Raw genomic sequence first — 24,762 nt, 5'->3', positions numbered from 1 at the left:
GTGCTTTCATTATCATATGTCTCAAGGTATTTTTTAATTTCAGCTTTGATTTCCTCATTGATCCATTGTTTTTTCAATAACATATTGTTTAATCTCCATGCTTTTCTTTTTTTCTCCTTTGTTTCTCTGTTGTTGATTTCCAGTTTCATGGCATTGTGGTCAGTAAAGATGCTTGAGATAATTTCTATCTTCAGTCATGATTTCTTCAAAAACCTTTTCAATTGCCTTTGATCCTTCTTCCCCTTCTGGGACCCCTATTATGCAAAGATTGGGACGCTTTATATTATCCCATAGGTCCCTTATGCTATTATCATTATTTTTTATTTGCTTATCTTGTAGTTCTTCTGAATGGGTGCTTTCTGTTGCCCTGTCTTCTAGATCACTAATTCGTTCCTCTGCATTAACTAGTCAGCTTTGCACCGCTGTTAGATCATTCCTCATCTCTGTCAATGAGTTTTCCCATTTTGCTTGGCTCTTCTTTATAGCTTCAGTTTCATTTTTGACATATTTTATTTCTCTAAGCATTATCCCTTTTAATTCCTTCAGCAATTTGATCACTCCTTTTTTGAAATCTTGATCTAGTAGGCTATCGATGTCTATTTCATTGAGCTTTCTTTCAGGGGATTCCTCTTGTTCTTTTAATTGGGAAAGGTTTCTCTGCTTCTTCATCTTGCTCATACCTCTCTGGCACTGTGGTTTATGGAGTATCAGTTGTCTATTTTGGATCGTAAGGATTTTATCTATCTAATGCCTATTTAGGAATAGAACTTAGGAAAAAAAAAAGAAAAAATAAGAGAGAGAGAGATTTTTAAAAGAAGGGAGAAAGAGGGTTTGAAAACAATGTATAATGAATAATAGAAGAGCGGGTTGAAGCAGAGTATTAATCAGGTGGAGACGTCCTTTTAAAACCTTTTAAAGAAAAAAGGGGGGGGTGGGGAAATGAATAAATGTGTTTGAAGCCTGTGTCTAATCAATGACAGGACATCAAAACCCAAGAGAAATAGAAATGAATTAAGAAGTAAAAATTAAGAGAGTAATTGAAAATAGAACAGGTAAAAACAGATTAAAAAACAAAACAAAACAAAAACAAAAACAAAAAAAAACAAAACCAAAAAAAAAAGGGGGGGGTTGTCGGTGTTCTCCTGGAGTGTGTGTGCTTTTAATGTGATGTCCTTCTGTCTTCGTCCTGTTTTGGAAGCTCAGCTTGTTTGCATAGGCCCTCCGTTGGCGCCCTCTTCTGTGCTGCTCCCAGCACCTGTCGGCAAGCAGATCGCGCCTCCTCCTAACACGGGGTCAGGTGCAGCTCTCCTCTGCTGTGGGCGGGCGGGTCACTGCCCCTCCGGATGCCGCAGTCAGATGTTGCAGACTGGCCTGGCAGGAGGGCGGGTCATGCCTCCTCCCAGCACCTCGCTCAGGGGTTGTGTTCCTGCCCGACAGGCGGGGGGGGGGGGGGGGGGGGGGGGGCGCTCTCCCCCTGCCTGCGCTGCAGGTAGCTCCGCTGCTCTGTGTGGCTGCGCGCTCTGCGCCGGCGCTCCGCCCCGGTCGGCGCTCCGCCGAGGGTGGGCTAGGGGAAGACCGAGGGGCATCCTTGTCCCTGCTCTGAGCCAAGACCCAGCTGCTTGTTTGTCTTTGTGGAGCAAGTTCTCTGGGGGACCAGGATGGAAGGATCCTATCTGCCCCAGGCTGTAGGCCCGTCTCAGTCTGGCCCTTGAGGCTGCTAAGCCCTTCGGTGCGGACGCAGGTTTCGCCTCTGCCCCCGCCTGGGTGCTAAGCGCCGGAGAATATGGCGGCTCTGCCTGGGCCCCGCCCCTCTTCCCCTGAAAAGTTTCCGCGGGTTTTCAGAGATGGGGGTATGCACCCTTCCCCCGAGAGCACATCAACCTTGCTGTTTTATGGAGGGCCCAGGTTGTTCTGTCCTGTACACCCACAGCCCCGGCGCCCAGCCCCTTGCAGTCCCCCGGAGCTGCCTCCGTGCAGCCGCCCCCGTCCTCCGCCAGGCTTGTGCAGCCTGGCCCTGCCCCCTGCCGCCGGCCCGCGTCTCAGGCTGGGCGTCAGGGGGACACTCTGTGCCCGTTTAACTCTGTTCTGTCAGACGAGGGCTGCTCTGTACAGATTCGAGCCTTGGAGGCTCCCCCTCCCTCCTGCTGGCCTCTCAATTGGAGAGGGGAGACCCAGCGAGCAAGCGCCAGCCCTCCTTTGCCGCTCCCTCCCCGCGGGACCCGTCCAGCGCTGCTTTGCCTTTTGTTCTTTCTTTTTTCCTTTTCTCCTACCAGATTTTTGGCGTCTTTATCTTTTGAAGAGGGCGATGATCTGTTGGAGTTCCGCAGGTGCTTTGGTTGGCTGAGTGGGTCTGTAGATGTGGGTCTTGGTGTATTTGTGGGAGAGGGTGACTTACAAGCATCCTTCTACTCCGCCATCTTGCCCGGAAGTCTCTGTATTTTTTTTTAAATGATAATATTGAGTTTTTTTTCTTTTTAATGGAGATACTGAGGATCGAACCCAGGACCTCATACATGCTAAGCACACACTCTACCTCTGAGCTAAACCTACGCTCCGTGTCTTTACAAGGGTGCTTTAAGTTCATTACACGCTTATCAAGCATCTCTTATGTGATGAGTCCTGTTCTAGCATTGAGGGTACAAAGATGGTATCAGGGAAAAATAAATATCTACCAGGAACTTATAGTCTGGGAGAAAGAAGAGGAAGTGTTTTGTCTCCTCCTGTGGGGTCCCCTCAAGCCCGCCCTCTGCTCTTTCCTTCCTTCCGTGGAAAGCAGTGGGAACCTACAAGCGGGGTGGCGGGGAGGGTCGAGGCTTCCTTGTGTAAGGTAAGTCCCTTTGCTCCAGCCATTCTCGCTCCCTGACCCATGGTGATCCCTCAGGTTTTCCTTGAAGCAGGGAGAGGAGGAGGAGGATGTATGTGTATATTTGTTTTCTGGCCCATCTGCTTTAACTTTACTTAATCTTTCAGTGACCCTTTCCTATCATCCCTCTTTTCTGATGACTTGAGACGCATACCAGCCATCCTATGTAGAATGTCCTTATCGAAAAAATCTCACTACCCAGTCACTGCAGTTGAGTCATCAAAATATGAGAAGATTTCATACAGATAATGTTGGAAAACTGTTCTGATTACATGCAGTGCCTGTCAAATGAGATTTTATTTGCAGACTCTAAATGTTTTAGAGCTGGTAAGGACGGGGGCAATCCAGCCAAACCCCCTACCCTTCAGATGAAGAAATGGGAGCTGGGTGTGATGAGACTGTCTGTAAGCCCACAGCCCCTGCCCTGGATCTCTGCCCGTGATAAGTTGTTCATGGCAGCTGTCTCTAACCCGTGATAATGCACCTGGAACCAGCAGGGAGTGTGCATGTCCAACGATGGAGGCAGCGTTCTCTGTTGGTCAGCTGTTTATACTTACCCAAGCCTTGCGGGAATTATGTGCAGCTTTCATTTTTGTCTCTTTGAAGCTTGAAGAGTAATCTGCAGTTTTTCTACACGGTCGTCTGTTCATTGGCTGTTGGTGGAACACCTGATGACTTGGATAATGGTTTAGTGGTTTTTCCTCACTGTCCTCCCCGTCTAGCACCACTGAGCCGAGGGCCGTATTTCTCTGCCAGATCCACGCGGTAGGAGCTTGGAGTTCCCTACCTTTCCCCATTTTGAAAAGAAGACGTGAAGTGGGAAGTACAGCGTTCAAAGACAGCGTTGTGTTATTCTAAAGTAGCCGCAACTAAGTGCCAAAGAGACAGGGTTTCTAGTCTTTGGGAGAAAAGGAAACAGACCGAGTTGGGCTGGAAACTAAAGGTGGGGTGGGGCGGGGGAGCGGAAGGGGAGAGGCTGGTAGCAGTACGTGTAGTAGGGGCGGTGGTGATAGTAGGAACTGCCGCAGCAGGACAGTGTTTCAGCTCACTGCTCTTTGTCTGAAAGAGCAGTCTCCAAACCTTTATGTGTCAAGGTGACTCTTAGATTTTATTAACTAATAAAATTTAAAAATTAAAATATGGGTTTACTGCACGTGAACTCCATAAATGCCATTTGTTAATAGCGGTTGTGTTGGTGGTGGTAACATTAAATTATATCTTTGGATGGATTTCTTACCAAATTACTAGACTACTTATGACATGAATTAGACATGTATCAAATCGTATCTTGCTAATAATACATAAAATAACATCCTGAAAAAAGTAACTATAAAATACTAGTTCTGTTCTTTGCTAACAGTGATTTCGTTTTAACAGACATTTTACTTTACTGAAATCAGGAACTTTAAGTGGAGAAACATCCTCTGTGTTTGAAAATTGAGTGGGCGGTTGCTGGCGCAGTAAATTTGTTTCCACTGTAGACCTAATGCATCATCTTAATGCAAACAGTGAAAGGATGAAACCCTCTACTAGGTTTCTTGTGATTTAGTAGTAAGGCGCTATAATTTCTAGAGCCTTCACAACCTGGCTGCAGAAGAAGTCTTGAAACAATGTAAGGTATCTGATAGAGCAGGCTGACGTTGGTGTGGTCCTGCTCAGGTATGCCTTGTAGTACTGTGTTCTCTTCGTGGTACCTGATGATACTTTGGTACAGAAAGCCATCAGCTTCTGAGATAATAGTACAGAAAGAGAGAAGGTAGAGTTCAGTTATAATAGTAACATTAAAATCTCAAATATTTATGTTGCTTTTTATTTTTTATAGTTTACAAAGCACTATTGTAATATTTATCTTATTTTACCTTCACTTACTCATCTCCTATGTTCTTCCTTTCTTTATGTAGTTCTGAGTTTCTGACCTGTATCATTTTCCTTCTCTGAAGAATTTCTTTTAACATTTCTTGCAAGGCATGTCTACTGGCAACAAATTCCCTCAATTTATGTTTGTCTGAGAAAGTATTTTTCCTTTACTTCTGAAGGATAATTTCCCAGAATAAAGAATTACAAGTTTGTGGGGTTTTTTTTTCTTTTAATGCTTTAAATATTTGATGTTTGGGTCCTGTCTCTTCTTGCTTACATGGTTTCTAAGGAGAAGGTACATGTAATTCTTACCTTTGTTCCCCTGTAGGTAAGGTTTTTTTCCTCCTTTGTCTTCTTTCAAGATTTTTTCTTTATCCTTGACTTTGTGTAGCTTGAAAATGATATGCTTTGGTGTAGTTTTTTAGCATTTATTTTGCTTGGTGATCCCTGACCTTCCTGGATCTGTGTTTTGGTGTCCAACATTAATTGGTAGAAATTCTCAGTCATTGTGACTTCAAGTCTTTCTTCTGTTTCTTTCTCTCTTTTTCTTCTGATAATTCCTAGTGTGTGTTTGTTACACCTTTTATAGTTGTCCCACTTGGATATTGTTTGTTTTTCTTTTCAGTCTCTTTCTCTTTGCTTTTTCCCACTGCAAATTTCTGTTGACATACCTTAAGCTCAGAGATTCTTTCGTCAGCCATGTTCAGTCTGCTAATGAGCCCATCAGAGGCATGCTTCGTTTCTGTTACACGCTTTTGTTCTGTATCGTTTTTTAAATTCTTCCTTAGAATTTCTGTTTCTCTCCTCACATTGCTTGTCTGTTCTTGCACGCTGTCTGCTTCTTCCATTAGAGCCCTCAGCACATTAAACATGGTTGTTTTAAGCTCAGTGTGGTGGTTCCAGCATCCCTGCTGCATCTGAATCTGGTTCTGATGGATGCTTGGTCTGCATCCATCTGCATCTTCAGACTGTGTTTTCTGCCTTTTGTATGCCCTGTAATTTTTTGCTGAAAACTGCACGTAAGGTCCTGGGACAGGAACTCCAGTTAGTTGGCCTGTAGTAATGTGGTGAGGGATGCAGGAGAGGGGAAGTGTCAGGGGTCCTGTGATTAGCGCTCGTGTTCTGGTGAGGCTGTGTCCCTGGACACCGAAGGTGGGACAGGATGACCGAGGGGCCTAAAGTTGGGTGTTTCCCTTCCCCAGGTAAAATAGTTTCTCTTGAGGGCAGGCTTGGTTTTGAACAGAATGCTCTGGTGTATTTCAAAATGGTACCTTCTCCGCTCCCTAGGCCACAGCCAGGGGGGTTTCCTCAGGTCTTCACTATGAGAACGTGGTGTTGCTTCTGGAGGTAAAACAAAAATGGGACTAGTTTTGGGCTCTCAGACTGTGCATACTAGGTCTCCAGCAGTTTGTCAATTGCAGCTCAGGTTTTTCTACTGTCGGGGGGGGGGGGGGGGAGATTTCCACCTTACTCCTCTTGAGTTCCTTTGGCTGGTCCAATAAAAATTAAATTGATGCAAGATAGATGAACTGGAGGGAAAAAAAAACATCTAAGTTCATATGCATGGAAGTCTCATAGAAATGAGACCCAAAAGTAACAAAAGCAGACTGTTTATGTTATTTTTAGGTAAAGAAACAATTACTTGTGAAAATTTAACATAACAAAGGGGCTTGTGCCTGGGGTAGTAGACTAATGAAGAAGTAACAAAGAAGTTTGTCTCGCAGCTTTCTTAGCCCTGCGTTCCCTCACTGGGTCCTGGTACAGGAAGGGCACCATCACAGCGGAGCTTTTTTCCTGCTTTTAGAGGAGGGTCAGAGTGTTTGGGGTTTTTTCTTAATATCTCCCCCCCACCACCACGGGCTGTTTCTCCAGCAACTTTAATTCAAAATAATAAATACGTCATTTTTGAGGCACATTTAGAGGTTGACAAATACTACTCTGGTGCTGGTTTCTGCTCTAGTAAATTATAATTCTTTGGATTCTTCTGTTTCTCCAATTGGGGCGGCTATGGTTTGCCCTGTGACCTTACTTTTTTGATGGATCTAAGAAGAGCTATTGATTTTTTAGTTGTTTCAGCTTTTTGCTCGTGTTAAGATGGAGTTGCTTACATGCCAGACCAAAAACTGGTCTGCTTCTATTACCTGAATTGTTATTCTAGTAGTCGTAAGAACAATTTGACAGTTATTTTAAAAAATTTTTGAAATTATTTTTTAATTGTATTTTTTGGGGGGAGGTAATTAGGTTTATTTATTTATTTGTTTTTAACCGAGGTACTGGGGATTGAACCCAGGAGCAGTCAGAACATACACAACATTCATTAAGTTTGCGGTCTTGTACGGACTTGGTTCATGCCTCCCAAAAGAATTACAGAGTAACATCGACGATCAGTGATCACAGATCACCATAACAAATATAATGACAAGTTTGAAATTTTGCGAGAATTGCCAGAGCATGACACAGGGACACAAAGTGAGCAAATGCTGTTGGAAAAATGGCACCAGTAGCCTTGCTCCATGCAGTGTCCCCACTAACCTTCAGCGCAGAAAGAACGCAAAATCAGTGGAGCACAGTAGGAGAAGGGCAGTGACACAAGATCTGCCGCACATCCGTTGACGCCCCTCGAGTGCGGGGCTGCCTCCCCGCCCGCGGTGACCCCAGGGCCACCCGCCTCTGCTCGGCAGCAGCCAGCAAGTGAGTGGTGTGAAATGTGGGCTGTTCACACGAAGGGCTGAAGTGGCTGAGAACCGTTACACTAGGATTCCATTTGTATATTCACTGTTTTGGGGTCTAATATGTAAAGTTCATCGTTTGAAGTCAGTGATGGTGTTTACTAGTTTTTTTATGATGATAAATGCCCTGGGCTCTATAACACCGTGCTTCGTGTGATTTGTTGCACTAACTTTACCAGTAAAGATGTGTAATTAATTGGGGCCTGAAAGTCTTGTTTGGTTGATGTAAAAAAAATAATAAATCTCATTATTTACTTTCAAGCTACAGAAGAAAGAAGATCAGCAATTGGAGCCTAAAAGAAGCACCAGCCCTAAGAAAGCTGCAGAGCCCACAGTGGACCTTCTAGGACTTGGTAAGTGATGAAAGCCACCAGCCACAAGTTGAGTTACAAAACAATTGACACCTTTACTTGAAGTGAATGTAACGGCTTTATTGTCAGTATGCCCCAGAGATACCAGGTAACTGAATTTGAAAATTGTGTCATTAGTTTGCTGCGTTCCCACAAGAAGGGAAATCTTTAATAAGGCAGCTAGTGTCTGTCAGCCGTGCATTCGCCGAAACACAAGTAATGAGTTCCCTGGGGAGAGAGGAGATGGCAGAGTACCTTCAAAGGCTTGGTGGACTGTGACATTTCAACATTTAAAACGAAGAGTAGATTCTTTTTTCTCGCCCCCTTGCTACCCGCCTGCCCCTCATTATTTCATTTTGCTGTTGGGGGCTTCCCTTAGCAAATAATTCTGGGGTAGCCTTACTGTAAAATGTGTGGTTTTAAAGTGAACTTTATTTTGGTTACCTGGAGCGGCACGCCTTACACGCAGCTCTGGCAGCGAGGTTCCCTCGTCTGTCTGACGGCGGCAGTAGGTGCTCCCCGCCACTTGCGTGGTCTCTGCCCCCTGCTGACAGGCAGATGCTGCCTGCCTGGGGGGCGAGCGTGCTTCCCTGTCCCCGTCTGCAAGTACTGTCAGCTCCTCTTACACTGTCTCCTCTTCCTTCCAAAGTAGCTTGATAAATGCTTATTTTTTAGTGCTGTCAGAGCCTTTGGCAGTAATTAACTTAGACAAAATTTTTTTAGTTTGGGGAGAGATTAACAATTAAAGGAAAAGAATGAGAGAGCTGAAAGGTAGAGTTGAACTTCATACACTGCTTTCCAAAAACTGATCCTCATCCTTTTTGAGTAAATTGTTTTCTGTGTTTAGAATTACAGTTGAATGTTTCATTCGTTTCCTAGGAAGCTGGTACGTCATGCACACACACTTCCTATAGGTAATGACGGTCTGTGGTGGTGAAAATAAGTGGTGTATTAGAAATATAAAAAATAACTATAATTTTGAAAATACAGCTCATTTCAGGGGCCCTGAATATAATGATGTAGAATTCCAGTCCTCGTAATTGTTTTATTAGCTTTGCTGTAAATGAGAGAAAAGAAAAAAGGCTTATTACCAAAGTAAGACAATATCTTACTAAGACTGTGAGCATTGTTGTCTTCACTGCAGCATTTCCTTTCCGGTCTGAGAATCCGGTTGATCAGTTTATAACTTAGAAATGTAAGATACAAACCAGGCCTGACTCTTAGCCCAGAAGCCCCCTCACTGATCCAGCGTCTCTTCATAAAGGGTCTGCTGTGTGCTGGGCACCCTTGTAGGCACTGGGCAGAGAACACAGGTTACAATATCTGACCTTTTGGAGTCTGCACTCAGTCTGGGGAAACGGTTGAGTGAAATACTCATGGGCCACGTACGGTAAGGGCTGTAGGTGAAAGAAAACAGAAAAGAGTGGTTGTCATTTCAAGTAGGGTGAGGGGTAGGGGCCTCACTGAGCCATCATGGGAGCGAAGACCTGCAGAAGTTGTGGCTCCCTGGACCCGTGGAGGTGACACAGCGAGTGTAAAGGCCCGGCAGCCACGGGACCAGCGAGGAGGAGCTGAGAGGCTGGTCTGGGGGAGAGTGCTGACCGAGAGGGAGCTGGGCATGCTGTGTCAGGACATGGACTTTACTCTGAGCATCCTGGGAATGCGTTGGAGGGACTGGAACAAAGAGGCACATAATCTGACTTGAGTGTTTAGAGACTTCTTACAGCTACCGTGTTAGGCGTAGATTGTAACAGGCCAGGGCTGGAGGCAGAGAGACAGTGAGGAAGCTGTGATGGTCATACAGGTGAGGGGAGCGTGGCTTAGGGTAGGGGATGGCATTGGAAGTTATCAGAAGCAGTCGGGTTCTGGGTGTATTTTAAAGACAGAGCCAATAGGATTTGCTGACCCACTGAAATCACAGGATGTTTCCCTTGGGTAATGAGCCTGTGGAACAGGCGAATCTGCTCAGTCGGGACAAGAAAGGTTGCTGTACTGATGTCTTGATGGGATCCATTGCACAGATAGGGTGGCCGGCCTCAGATACTCCACTGTTGCTACAGTGATGTTGCAGAGTCAGGAACTCCTGGAGCTCAGCAGCTGACATCATAAACGTTGACTTCTCTTACTCTCAGGAGCATGGTCAGCTGGGGCATCTCTGTCGGAACCTCAATGGTACGTTTTCTGCCTTCCAGGTTATTGCTGGGTACGCCTGTCTCACCATCACTTGTTTGTCTCTGCTTTTCAAGCTCCCATTAGTGTTTCCCTGTCTCCCCACCCACTGCCTCACAGTCACTGGGTTTAGGGTTTGGTGGTGGCTGCGCCTTCTTCTGGTGTCTGTTTCTGTGATCGTCAGCGGGGGCTGGTGTCAGTTAACGTTTATTTCCCCCACTCATGGGTCTAGGAGTCTCTAGACAATGGGAGAGTTCAGGAACAGTGTCATCAGGGGAGAACTGAGGTTTGCATGGGCGGGAAGGTGAGGGCTGTGTGAAGAAGAGGTTCGGGATGTACCAGGGGAGTTGGCTGGGGACTGACAGTTTTAGGTCCTACACTGGACGAGTTCCAGAGGTGGCAGGGTGGGGGATGGGGTCAGGAAGAGGGAGTTTGGAGTCTTGCTGATGGAGATTTAGCAGCAGGACATGGGGTGTCTAACCCAGAGCACACCCCACTTTTCACTCCTGCTGGTTATCAGTAACTTAAACTCTTTTAAAAAATATTTTCAGACTTTTTAAAACTGTGTTAAGCAAGAGATTTGATGAGTTCATGGAAGTTGAGCAGGCCACAGAGAATCCAGTGTCCCTTTCAGCTCATAACAAACGGTGGTCCTAAATCAGGATTGATAAACTGGTGTCTCTTTTGGGCAGTGGACAATTTTTCTTCTGCCCAGGGTGGGCCTGCCACTCTGGTTTTCCCCTGTAAACCGAAACATGGTGGGGAGTAGGGAGCAGGTGCCTTGTGAGATGGTTTATGGTCATGCAAAAATGACGGCATATCCCCTTATGAATGAGACCAGGACAGGCATTATCTTAAAACATTTGCAGAAAATACAAACAAAACTCCACAAGGTTAGTTTAGTTACACAGCCACAGAGGACTGTGAATCCCAGATTTACTGTCTGTATTCAGGATCACTTTTAATAATTTCATCATAGGGTAATAGTAATCATTTTTTTAGAAATTAGATCTTCCCTTTAAATGACACTTTGATATGTCTCTTTTTTTCAACTTAGTGACTGAAGATAAACCGATTTTCTTCAGCTCAACTTTCCTGGTCTACTCCCCACCCCAAGGTTAAATGTAAAATGCTCTCTATATACTTTTTAGCAAGGGTCAGCAAATTTCTTCTGAAAAGGGTCAGATTTTTTTATCTACGCAGGCCGTGTAGCCTCTCCTGCGACTGCTCAGCTCTCCCACCGTCATGAGCACGTAGCCAGAAGCAAGTCTGGAACCCGGCGGGGAGGGTGGCTGGGCTCTGCTGAACTTTCGAAACAAGCAGGGGCTGTAGTTTGCTGCCCTGTGCTCCTGATCAGACCTGCAAGAACGACTTTAATACTTTATTCAGCAGTGCTCCATTTTCCTTTTTATAGAAGCCCCCATCTGAGAATAAAATCTGAAAGGGTGAGCCCCTGCTCTGACATAAACTGCTGGTGTCAAATGTGCCCTTGCAGGTTTCAGGTCAGTTTCTCACCAGAGCTCCGCCGCCCTGCGTGCCCCAAGTGCCCTGCCCAGACATCGGTCTCTTGTCAGGAGGCTTCAGCTGCAGGCCCGTCGGGCACAGACAGGTGTCTGTGACTGGGGGAACCTGAGAGAACGTTCCAGAGGACCGCACCCTCTTGCCCCTCTCCAAGGACCTCACGAAGAATCAAGTGTGAGCTAAAATCTAGCTCGGAATGTGTTCACTGCTTAAATAGCAATATTCTTAGGCTTGCTCACTTTACTCTAGGAAAGTTTCTGCCTGAACATTTCATATGTTTTATTTTAAATTATCTTAAATACAGAACTCTGTACAGATTGGAGGCAGAGGTTTCCTCAGTTTTTGTTTCTGTTTCTGTTTTTGTTTTAACATTTTTTTATTGATTTATAATTATTTTACAATGTTGTGTCAAATTCCAGTGTAGAGCACAATTTTTCAGTTATCCATGAACATATATATGTTCATTGTCACATTTTTTTCTCTGTGAGCTACCATAAGATCTTGTATATATTTCCCTGTGCTATACAGTATAATCTTGTTTATCTATTCTACAATTTTGAAATCCCAGCCTATCTTTTCCCACCCCCCAACCCCCTTGGCAACCACAAGTTTGTATTCTATGTCTGTGAGTCTATGTCTGTTTTGTATTTATGCTTTGTTTGTTTGTTTGTTTGTTAGATTCCACCTATGAGTGATCTCATGGTATTTTTCTTTCTCTTTCTGGCTAACTTCACTTAGAATGACATTCTCCAGGAGCATCCATGTTGCTGCAAATGGTGTTATGTTGTCGGTTTTTATGGCTGAATAGTATTCCATTGTATAAATATACCACATCTTCTTTATCTAGTCATCTGTTGATGGACATTTAGGCTGTTTCCATGTCTTGGCTATTGTAAATAGTGCTGCTATGAACATTGGGGTGCAGGTGTCATCCTGAATTAGGGTTCCTTCTGGATATATGGGCCCAGGAGTGGGATTCCTGGGTCATATGGTAAGTCTGTTCCTAGTCTTTTGAGGAATCTCCATACTGTTTTCCACAGTGGCTGCACCAAACTGCATTCCCACCAGCAGTGAAGGAGGGTTCCCTTTTCTCCACAGCCTCTCCAGCATTTGTCATTTGTGGATTTTTGAATGATGGCCATTCTGACTGGTGTGAGGTGATACCTCATTGTAGTTTTGATTTGAATTTCTCTGATAATTAGTGATATTGAGCATTTTTTCATGTGCCTATTGATCATTTGTATGTCTTCCTTGGAGAATTGCTTGTTTAGGTCTTCTGCCCATTTTTGGATTGGGTTGTTTGTTTTTTTCTTATTGAGTTTTATGAGCTGCTTGTATATTCTGGAGATCAAGCCTTTGTCGGTTTCATCTGCAAAAATTTTCTCCCATTCCATAGGTTATCCTTCTGTTTTACTTATGGTTTCCTTTGCTGTGCAGAAGCTTGTAAGTTTCATTAGGTCCCATTTGTTTATTCTTGCTTTTATTTCTGCTAGGAGAAAACTTTTGAGATGTATGTCAGATAATGTTTTGCCTATATTTTCCTCTAGAAGGTTTATTGTATCTTGTCTTATGTTTAAGTCTTTGATCTATTTTGAGTTTATTTTTGTGTATGGTGTAAGGGAGTGTTCTAGCTTCATTGTTTTTACATGCTGCTGTCAAGTTTTCCCAACACCTCCTCAGTTTTTTCTTAATTGAAAAGCTCAAAGGAGCATACAGCGTTGGGCATTATTTCACACGTGTGTTTCAAGAAATAAAATCTTGAACCTATCACAATAGCCAAGTTCAGGTGGGTTGACAGTGCTAGTTAAACGTAGTTATTAGTATAAAACCTCCTTAATTATGTAGTAACATATATCCCAATTTTATATAATGATAAAGAGGAATTCATTATCTTTTTTCTCTAAAATTTTTTTTGCTTTTAGAAGATTTTCTGGACAGAAACATACTAAAGCATAAAACATCCACAGAAAGCACTTTAGTTACCTTTAAAGCAGAAGGTTCCTACAGGGAAATATATGCCTGTTTTGCAAAGTCCATATGCTCTAAAGTGAAACAAGTTAGTGAGTGAGCTGACAATGCAGGCCAGATGTGGCAGCAGCCTGGATCGCCACTGTGTCCCGTGCACTGAGCCTGTCCGGGGAGCGTTGTGTAGTTGCGCACACACCCCTCTTCTATGGGGAGCAGGCTGAAGAAGAGGAATACTCATCTAGGACAAGTGCCCAAAGTAACTTTATGGTCTGTTCTGTTTTTCAGATGTGGCTTAGAACCTAACAAAAACTTGTATTATTTCTGCTCCAAAAAGTATGTTCAACAAAGGATAATAACACACTATAGTTACTCTTTCAAAAAGGGGGTCTTGGAGTCGGGTTTCTTTCTGTGATCACACCTGACTTCTGATGTACAGTGTAGTGATTCAGTTATACATATATATATATATGCTCCTTTTCATATTCTTTTTCATTATAGGCTATTACAAGGTATTGAATACAGTTTCTTGTGCTACATAGTAGGGCCTTGTTGTTTATGTATTTTATATTCAGTAGTAGTATCTGCAATTCCCAAACTTATCCCTCTCTTCCCCCTTTCCCCTCTGGTAACCGTAAGTTTATTTTCTGTGTCTGTGAGTCTCTGTTTTATAAGTAAATTCATTTCTGTCCTTTTTTTTTTTTAGATTCCACATATAAGTGACATCATATGATATTGGTCTTTCTTTGTCTGACTTCCTTTACTTTTACTTAGTATGGTGATTTCTGGGTCCATCCATGTTGCTACAAATGGCATTATTTCATTCTTTTTTTAGCTAAGTAGTATTCCATTGTATAAATATATCACATCTTCTTTATCCAGTCACCTGTTGATGGACATTTATGTTGCTTCTATGTCTTGACTATTGCAAATAGTGCTGCTATGAACATTGAGGTGCACGAATCTTTTTGAATTAGAGTTTTGGACCAGGCTACTTCAGATCACAAGTGACTGAAAGCCTAAAAGTGGCTGAAATTCAGGACATTTTCTGATTGGACTGGACAAAAATGTGGAAGTGCGGCAGTTCAGGTGGAACAGTGAGGTCAGGAGCCAGGCTCCTCTTCCCTTGTGTCCAGTCTGTCACCCCCAGAGCACTGCTTCCACCTTCAGGCTTGTGCCCTCGTGGTCAGCAAAGGGGCGATGCCATTCCCAGTACCTTGTCCTCTTGGGACCACATCCCAAGGGTGGTTTCTTGTCACAAGTTTCTTAGGAAGCAAAGCCTTTCCCAGAAAATGCCCCCCAGCAGGGTTCTCAGGGTCCCTCTGGCCAGAATGGGTTCTGCGGCCTTTCTCGTTGCAGGAGAGGCTGGGAAACAATGTGGAGGCTCTGGAGTGGAGGCCAGCCTTCTCAGCAAGGAGCGCCTGTGTGGCAGCTGGAGCAGGTGCATTTCATCCTTGTGATCACCCTTAGGGTGGAGGGTATTTTACACACAGACACCCCTTTTCCTTCTCTCTCGCTCTCTTTTTTGTTGTTGTTGTTGTTTTAAACAGGCAAACTGAAGCTAACAGAAGTTAACTTCCAAGTCACAACTTCTGGATGATAGAACTGGGATTCAAACCTAAGTCTGTCTGACCAAAGTCCAGTCTCAGCTCTTACCATGGACCGAAGCAAGATGTTGGTCTCAAGTATTAATTATATATTATCTGGTTACTTTAAGAAGCATTGAGATAGTGTATCCTGTGTGCCAGGCAGTGTTTTGAGTGTTTACAGGTATTTATTTATTGGATCTTTGCAGCAACCCTAAGGGTGATGAACTGTCATTGTTTCCATTTTCCAAGTGAAGAAACTGAGGCACAGAGAGGTTCAGTAATTTGCCCAAAGTCACACAGCTAGTAGATTACAGAGCCAGACCCATATTCTTAACCATTACATCATGTTGAGCTCTAACAGAAAATGAAATTCTCAGACTCCCAGGTGACACGGAACCACACAAAGTGGACCTTAGAGCCATGTGTCCTGTAGACAGCTGGCAGCTTTGGGTCATGATGGGTACTGGACTTGGAGGCAGAACCTGGAGTCTGGGCTCGAGCATCTTCGTCTGGGAAATGAAAATAAGAACCTTTCCCTGATTGTTGGCCAGAGTATAAAGGAATGGCTGAGTGTGAAACACAGAGCACAGTAACCTGCACGCAGAGTGCCCCGGGACCGCGGCCCGAACCCTGTCAGAGGAGACCAGGGAGGGAGTGCGTGCCTTTGAAGGGGTGTGCAGAGGATGCGCTCGGGCTGTGCCAGAAGCTGATTGCAAAGCCCCCGGAGGATCTGCAGCCCCAGGAAAACAACTGAGGGAATTGGGTGGCCGCAGAGAAATCAAGTCGGTCACCACTAGTTAAACATTTCAAAAGAAGTTTGTTTTGTACAGTTTAGTTTCATAGTTATATAGTTCTTGTCTCTCGAGGTTGTAAAATGGTACAGAAGTATTTGAGATACATATTTCTTATATATATATAAAGTATATATATGTTATATACATATATAAATAATGTGTTATATATGTATATGTATAATTTTTTTAAAAAATCAGTTCTACAAAGTTTCCTCCTTAAACCCCTTCTCAGCAGTTTCAGACCACAGCTGTAAATCAGTGTGTGTGTCCCCTGAAAGATGGACAGCCCCTCTCACAGCATCGGCGCGCCCATCCCCGAGGGGATCCCCGCTCCAAAGTCCACCACGCTGCAGGACCGTGCAGCCTGGAGGGGCTTGGAAAGGAGGGGAGAAGCAGGGCAAGAGGGTTAAGGGCAACTTTTAAGGGCAACTTTTAAGGCCACTTCAGTCGGTTTAGTAAAATTAGCCTAAATGCCACCTATTCAGCAGTAAGAAAAATTAACTAAAAAATTGAAAATAAATAACTCCACTTAATCTCTCACACATCTTTTTTTAAACATTTGAAGACATTATGAACCTTGAAAATTTTAATATGCTTCAAATGAACCTTTGTGACTTAAATTTACAGAGTAACACACATAGGTGTTTATTTCATTTCATAAAGCAGGTGTGTGTTTTAATACAAAGGAATTCCAAGTAAGATTTTTATTAAGGAAAAAGCTTGAAATGGTCTCTTGATAGAAAATAAAAAGTTCTTGAGTGACATGAACATTTGTAAAGCTTTAAGAAGGAGTTTTGCCATTAAGGGGGCATCCCTGCATCTCACGGAAGCAGCCTTCTTCAGTCAGTGCTGTTTCCACTTTAAATTCATTCCTCCTTGGGGATGATGCCTCAGTAGTTACTGATGAAGAATTAGACTTGGCAGCTTTCAGTGTAGCAAGAGTGTACTCAAGGCTGAGTGTTCATGCTCAGTCAGAAACGGTAATGAAAAACGTACCATCCACTCACTTACCATGTTCTTATCTGCCTTAAACTAGATACTACACAGACTCTCATGCTGCTCTTTGACATTTTTTATTGTTTGTGCAAGTAGATTATGACCAGCTAATGCCTCTGACATTCAGGTAAAGGATGAATTCAATTAATATTTATTGGGCACCAGCAGAGTTCCCGGAATCCTAGTAGACTCCAGAGAATGCAGCTCTGTGTGTATACAGTCGTGCAAGTGGAGGGTGAGTACAAATCCCAGCCTGAAGAGACAGAGGACTGTCCCCAGGAAAAGAGTGGGGTTATGCAGGAAACTGGTTGTGAAAATTCAGTTTGAAATCTGGCTTAATGCTAAAATTCACAACTCAAATTTTATTATCCTCAATTCAAAGCTTGGTTTTCCTGCTGCTGCTAGTCAGAGGAGGAGCACGTGAGTTTTTTAATACCCTGCAAACCCACGCTGAACAAAGTCTAATGTGTTCTGGAGGTCATCCTTAGAGCGAATAACAGTTGGAGAGGATGAGCACCTCCCCAGATAAACCAGCTCCTAGGGCCTTACCTTTATAGAGCAGCTTGTGATTTAAAACCCATCTATCTGCATCTTACTGAGCAGACAGCTTCCGAGTGCCTGGCAGGTGCTGTGATCACATGCCTGGCCCGGGTCTGGAGGGAAAGGGAGGGGAGGGAGGTCGGTTCCAGCCCTGGGCGGTGGGCAGGGACTGGGCAGGGATGAGGGACTGGGCAGGGATGGGGGACTGACCCGCGCGTGGGAGTCGGCGTGTGTGCTACTGTGGTGACAGTGATGCTCCCAGCCGTGAGCCAAGTAGCTCTGCAGGATGCAGTTCTGATTTAGAGAGCATTCCAACTGCTTTGTCTTCTTTGTGATCTGGAGAGAGGAACCCCAGGGCAGGGACTCAGGTCAGGAAGCAGTTGTTGAATCCCAGGCAGACAGCTGTGTGGGGTGCTGCTGTGAGAGAGGAAGGGGAGCCAGCGAGGGCAGCAGCAGCAGTGGCTGCAGGGTCTTGGGGAGAATGTGGCCCCAGACTCACAGGACCAGACTTCCAGGAAGGAAGGATCAGCCGGGGCCAAATGTCAGGGTATAGAGTAGGGCAAGGACTAAGGGACTTGCCACCAGACCACTGGTGCTTTTCAAAATCAGTGTCTTTATTTCACGTTTTCTCCCATCAGAGGTAGGATCACCTCCCTGATAGTTGTGTTTCCCCAAGATGCTGCCATCACCAAGAAATCCTCTCATAATCGATGGTCGGAAAGCATCTCAATTCATCCATCTTTTGGGGGGCATTTGCTGTGTGCTAGGCATTACTTAAGGAGGCAGCTGCATTCTCTCTTTCTGGGGAGAGGACAGGAGGGAGTGGATGACGGGTTGTTCTAGGCTGTAAGCCTGGTGCTGGGGTGCAGTGAGGAGGCTTGGAGCACTCTGGCGGGTGCCCGGCAAACTCAGTGTACTGAGATACCATCCAAAACTGAAAAGAAAATTGTTAAGGCTCTTGGAAGGCCACCACTTTGCAGCCCCTGGATTTGGGCCGGAGGAGTGCAGGCCTGCCTGGCCGGCTGTGGGTGGGGTGGCTGCAGTGGACGGGCTGCTGGGTCTCGGGCTCAGGGGTCATCACCGCCTCAGAGGGACCAAGGCTGAGCATGGGGCCTGGGCTGGGGGGCGTGCACTTTCCTAGGAGGCAGGGCAGCGGCGTGAGCCCCTGTATGAGGGTAGGGAAGCGGCACAGTTTCTGTCTGGGGGAACCAGGAAGAGCTTCTCAAAATGGGGAGAGCAGCTGGGTTTTCATCACCAGACTTGTCTTCTTTTGTGAAACTCTCTAGAGGTCATGTGAGGATTAAACTGAGACACTTTATCTAAAGCATTGTCAGAGTACCTGGCAATAGAACTTAAAAATGTTAGTATTAGAAATGTGTTACTGGGTAGGGAGGGTGGAGCTCAGTGGTAGAGCACATGCTTAGCACGCACGAGGTCCTGGGTTCAATCCCCAGCACCTCTATTTAAAAAACTTTTTTTTCTTAATAAATCAATAAACCTAATTCCTTCCTCCATGTGTTATTAAAATCCAAACTGTTGTCATAAATTATCATTCAGAGCCATTTGAACGGCCCAAGAAGACACTAAATATTGTTTTAAATACCTTGTTTACCTGTCCTCATTTGGGTTTCTGGTGTCACATGAGCTCTGGTGTAGCCACAGTAATAGAATCCCCAGCTGCATCGAAGATGTCTAGATGATGGAGACAGGCCTTCACGACTTTTGTCATGTTTGAAATGTTACCTTCTCACTAAGCATCTCTCTCGCAGTGTCATGGTGTGCGGTAGGCCAGTAACTGCATGCTGGGCGGGCCTTCTGTTCATGTGAGATGTAGCACTGATTTTTAACTTGTTTTCTTTAGCTCACAACATTTAACCTTTTCTTGTAAATTTCTGCCATGTGTATGAAGCACTGAAACAGTCACCCATCAGCTCAGTTTTCAGATAGAACATGAGTCTGAAATCTTAAGGCAGTGTAGAAAGAAAATCGTCACCCACAGTAACTAACTCAGGCTTGCTGCCTTGCCTTGAAGATCGAAGTTCCTTCTCCATTTCACTGCACTGTCCTGATTTCTTCTGCTTGCTTATTGTCTTTTCAAGAGGTCCTTTGTGCTTTATTATCCTTCTTTATGTTGTTGTCCCCAGCCACTTATCTTCCACTTGCCTTAGGCTTTTCTTGTACTCTGGGTCTACCGTTATTTTTACTGTCCACCGGCTCGTTTCTGCATACTGATTAAAGGGGGCTGCCGCTGCCTCCCGCTGCGGCCGCCCCGCCCGCTCTGCAGCCCAGCGAGGATCAGCGCACTCACACAGAGGGGCGCCGCGCTGGATCCCGAAGCGTTGTCTGCACAGACATCCACTTCTCGCCTGCAGGCGTGTGTAGGCTGGTCCTTGGTTCCCTCCACCCTGGAAGACAGACAGGCTTCCATTTGTCGGGGGTGGGGGGTGGGGGGTGGGGGAGGGTTGCGGGGGCCGGATGTGAGCGCGCTTGCGCGCATGTATCTGTACATACAAAGTGTAACCCATGTGGATTTAATTATTTTGCTTAAATTATAGTGATCTACACTATTTAAGCCATTTAATTTGAATAAGACTTATTCTAAGTTTTTGAATATTTATCTGAAAGACTTTTTTAACATCTTGGTATTCTATGGCTTTTGTGGCCTCTGAGCTTTTAGTTAATCAGCAGATTGTGCTGTTAGGGGACACTTGGTGAAAAGGATGCACTGAACTCGCAGTGGCTTGTGAATCCTCTTGACCACCGGGGCTGGTTGTATTCCACACTACTTCACTCAGTCCGTGCTCACTGATGACCTGGTCACGTGGATGCCTCACTAGAAACAGAAGATGAAGGGACTTAGTGTGAAGACAGGGAGGAGAGGAGGGCATTGGGAAATGTGAGGGCCCAGTGGAACGGTTTTTGAACTGTTTATGCCGCTGCTTCTCTTAGTACAAATAATGATAAACTATTTAAAAATTGCTTTTTCATTTTCAAAGTTTTAAGTGATTTCTTGTAATTACACACAGTTGTAATGACATGACTTTTGAGGACATGTAGCTGAAAGTAGAGAGCAGTTTCTAGTCGAGGGTTCAGAAGACTTGGTTCTAGTATGAGTTTTGCTACTAGAGAGGTGACAATGAGCGAGTCTTTAATCTCTCTGCCCTGCTCTCTGTCCCTGAGATAGTGAAAGGAGATGCCCTTCCCATCTTTCATGGAGACAGAAATAACATGGAAAAGTTCAGGAAGCAGGTGATTTTCCTAAGTATGATAATGATAACTAGTCTTTGTCTTTTTTAACTACTGAAAAGCAAAACCACAAGTTTTGAGATGAATTGAAACAGTCATTTTTAGAGAGTGTGTTTAGTGAGCCAAATACAGCAAGTCAAGTCAGCAAACAGTGAAATCCAGTGGGAAAACTCATCGGGAGTGTGTTTACCAATTTTGCAAGGCCGATAAGTTTCCATTTAGGTTAAAGGATTTGTTCTTCAGCAGTTCTGTGAATGCCTAGCTTTTTTACTAACAAGGAAAATTGATAGGAATTTTAATCCATCATATGAGGGGATCATCGGGGGAGAAGTGTGAGGCAAAGAGGAGAGAGGGCAGGGGTGTTGAGATGTGTGTCCATCCGGAGGCTGGAGAGAGGGAAACCTTGGTCAGGTCTGAGAGAAAGCTCCCCACCTTATTAGATTTTTGGAGCTAAGAGAAAATCTTCTCCAGTCACTTGAAAATAGAATCAGTCTTGCCACAGAGATCACTGTCCCTAAGCAGACGCTTCCTCTGTCTCATTCTAAAGGATTCCAAAGTCCCCTGGGCTTTGAAGTTGACTTTCATTGCCACTCCGCTAACCGTGGTGGGTGGTTACAAAGAAAGCCTAGCCTCGTTGTTTGTGTGGAATGCCTTTCTGAGATTTCAAAAGGCTAGGTTTAAATATACAGTTTTTAATGAAAGGAGAGAATGAACTGTTCACAGTGCAGTGTTAGAAACAGAAGTCGTGTTACCTTATTGAGAAGGATGGGAGCTGTGCACACACTGTTATTTGAAACAGCAAAACATTTTAATGGAAAAACTGGAATTAGTTACTTATACTCTACTCGCCAGTTTTTTCTTTTTCCTTTTTTCCTTTTGTTCCTCTTGGTTGCAGTTTGTTTTGGACGATATTTGCTTCTGTCTGTGAATTTAAGTTGCGCGTAATGTAGTCATATTTTCTGTTGATGAAGTGCTTCCTTGTTCATATGGCAGAACGGAACATGTCTGTTCGATGAGATTGTTTTCCTGTCCCCAACTCCTCAGCTTAGAGGTTAAAGCACCCTGGCTTACATGTCATTGTTATTTGAGTCTCTTTAATGAATCATGGATGCCATAAAGAAGGTGTTCCTTTAGTTGTGTTTTTAATCTGGAATACCTTGTCCTTCTAAAATATTTTATTTCTGATTCGTATTCACATGACATACTACATGGCAGGTAGATGGAGGCTGGAATGGACTGGAAAACATAAAAAAGCCCTTTAAAAAGGTCTGATTTCAGAATGATTGTTGCCATTTTGAAGGGGTTAGAAATGGAAAAAATTATTTTCATGTATGAGTCATATTTGAGTTCTTTTATGCTATGGTTGTGTGTTAGCTTAAAATATTTTATAAGTTAGTAATGATCTAGGCATTGTTTTATTGCTTCGCCTGTAAATTGTCCACAGTGCTTGGTAGAGCTATGACATGTGTAACATACACATGTGTACTGAATACATTTCTTTTTTATGGTTCTGATAATGTGATATCACTGAAAATGATTGAAAAATATTTGCAGTTAGTCTTTTCCAAACGAGCCTTTTGTGGGTTTCACACACATTTTTATAAGTTAAGTAGTAAAGAATATTTCATTGTGACCATTTATTGATTAAAATTAATGATAATTTGTTCTAGTGAAGCTTAAAACAGGGAAATAGAAGGTTACTAGTTTCTGTAGTTGCAGTTCAAAAAAGACAAGAAACATGTGAGTTTCTGTGGGTTGTGATAGAAATACCCAGTACATGTAGATCTTCATTAAATTTGTCAGATTTTTAAGTACCTACTCTGTGCAGGACATCATCCCAGTCATTGCTGAAGAAGTTTTAAACGATGCCTAGTTTGCCTTCGAGGAGTGTATGATTCATCAAACAGGGATCAGATAGACTGTTAGTTATTAAAATAGAAGCTCAATTAGGATGTTAGTCCCAGGAGATTGGAGTTGTGATGTTCTGAACTGTTCCTTGGGCTGTGGCCACAGAGAATTGAGCTGTGTCAGAGGTTCCATTCCTTGAAATACCATGCTCGCAAACTCTCCACTGCATCCCCTCCAGCTCCCCACCCTTCCACCTTCTACATTCTGGACAAATATAAAAATGTGAGGGTAAGAGGGGCTGAGCCAAGTGGTTGGCACTCTCTCAGAGTCCTTTCCCAGTGCTGTCTGCAGCTGGATACAGCCGTCATTGAAGGTGACCGTGCTTGAATAAAGAAAGGAGTTGTATCAGTGTTTTGTGGATACTTCCTACAGAACCAGTGTATGATGTGTATTTGTTTTATTTCTGTCCAGTTTTTTTCCTTATGTTAACTTTAAATTTTAACATTTCAGACATTTTAAATCATTACAATTTATTGCCAGGGTAGATAAACATGATACGAAGTGGTATCTGAAATGCTTATACACATTTATGGAGAAGCATTATTTGTAAGAACATGGTATCAAATCCCAGCTTAGCCAATTATCTCAAAACTAGTGCCTGTCTCATAAGGTTATGGGGATTACATGAGTTAATACATGTAAAGCACTCAGAATAATACCTTGTATAAGGAAGCATCAGGTCACAGCATAATGTGAATAGTGTAATATAATTTGTTAAAATGAGGTTTGCACATATACTTAGAAACCGGTGGGTGAAGAATATTTCTGTAAGAATAAGCAAAACTGGAAATGGTTTCTTTGGGAAAGAGGACAGAGTCTGGGGTAGGAGGAGGGCATATATTTTGTTGTGAACTTTTTGAATTTGCCTCTTAACTATGTATTAATTTTTAAAATAATGCCACATTTCAAGTAATTTAAGAGAGTCTAGAATCTTTAAGACGAGAACCTGTGTTCTTTTCATATGGCCCTGCAGAGGCACCAGTGACCAATGGGAACACAGCCACGGTGCCAGCCCTGAATGATGATCTGGACATCTTCGGACCGATGATCTCTAATCCCTTGCCCGCAACTGTCATGCCCCCAGCTCAGGTATGCAGTTAGAACGTGATTTTATGTGATCACTGTTTTTCTTTTTGGAAAGCTTCAAAGTGTCAATTTTGGATTGTCTCTCAGCAGTTGCTGATTTGAAAGCCTCCTGTTCGTTAGGCCAGGAGTTGGCAAACTAAGTTTGCAGCTTGTTTTTGCAAAAAAATTTTATTGGAGCACGGCCGGTCACGTTCACATACATGTAGTCTGTGGGTGCTTTCACGCTGCAAGGGCAAGTTAAGTCATTGCAACAGACATGTGACCCGCAGAGCCTAAGTATTCCCTGCCTGCTGCTCACCTTGTTCTGTAGTTTGAGAAGACTCTTCTCCAGTTTTTACTAGTCTTCCTAGAAATCTTTGAAACCCTGCATATCCAAGTCACTTCCTTGTATACACACGTGATCGAATATTTAATGCCTGCAGAGATGAGTAAAGTGAGGTGTCAGTTGTGACTGTCCGCCACCACGTGTGTGCACAGTATAGGAGATGAAGCGAACACTTCCGTTCTGTATTAACTACCCGCAGACTGATTTGTGTCTGCGTTCAGGCGCCCTGTCCAAGAGCGGAGTGCGAGGCCTCGGTGAGAGTGCAGGTGCTTGAAGGCTTGCTGTGCCTCGTTTCAGGACAGACTAGAAACATCCTAATGTTGTGGTTAAAACTAATTATAGACCAGCTTCATAAAAATACCATGATGTAGCTTTTGAAAAACAAACACTTTTTTCCCCCCAAAGAAGACAAAATCAGCCATTGCAAGACCCTTGCCGTCCACTGTAGTTGTAGAGATGTTCTTTATTCCGAGGGACACCAGTTCCTCTGAAGCAGAAGTTGCTGCAGGAGATGCCCGAGCACCTCCAGGGGTGCTGGTCCTCAGGCAGCTCCACATACCTCCTGCTGGACCCACTGTGGTCAGGATGTGATGGGCACAAGCTCAGCGTCTGTCTAGCAGGCAGACACCGTTTATTACTACTCCTTCCTTCACAGTAACAGGTTCAAAACAGGAAACGTTGTGTCTTTATCCTACCCGTTGGTTTTGCATGGGCTTGTGAAGGACTCTAATGCCACCATTTTACCTTCTACAGCAGTTCCATTTCTGTCTAATTTCATAACTTCATGTGGATTTCAAGTCATGGATGAGCTATGTTTTGGTGTC

The 24,762-nt window shown here is 44.0% G+C and overlaps 1 protein-coding gene across 8 annotated transcripts in view; it reads left to right on the top strand.

Moving 5' to 3' along the window:
* The window catches only part of SMAP1 (small ArfGAP 1), a 134,293-nt gene that overhangs the window by 105,262 nt on the left and 4,269 nt on the right, over positions 1 to 24,762 (top strand). For 6 of the 8 annotated variants that reach the window (XM_072965494.1, XM_072965489.1, XM_072965491.1 and 3 more), the window contains 2 exons: positions 7,712 to 7,802; positions 23,501 to 23,616. In XM_072965494.1, coding sequence (XP_072821595.1) covers positions 7,712 to 7,802; positions 23,501 to 23,616 — 207 coding nt within the window. The remainder of the gene's footprint in view (positions 1 to 7,711; positions 7,803 to 23,500; positions 23,617 to 24,762) is intronic. The other 2 variants (XM_072965490.1, XM_072965492.1) reach the window with 1 other exon arrangement.

Source organism: Vicugna pacos, chromosome 8 (genome assembly GCF_048564905.1).
Source record: "Vicugna pacos chromosome 8, VicPac4, whole genome shotgun sequence".
NCBI lineage: Eukaryota > Metazoa > Chordata > Mammalia > Artiodactyla > Camelidae > Vicugna > Vicugna pacos.
This window is presented reverse-complemented; position numbering and strand designations above follow the sequence as displayed.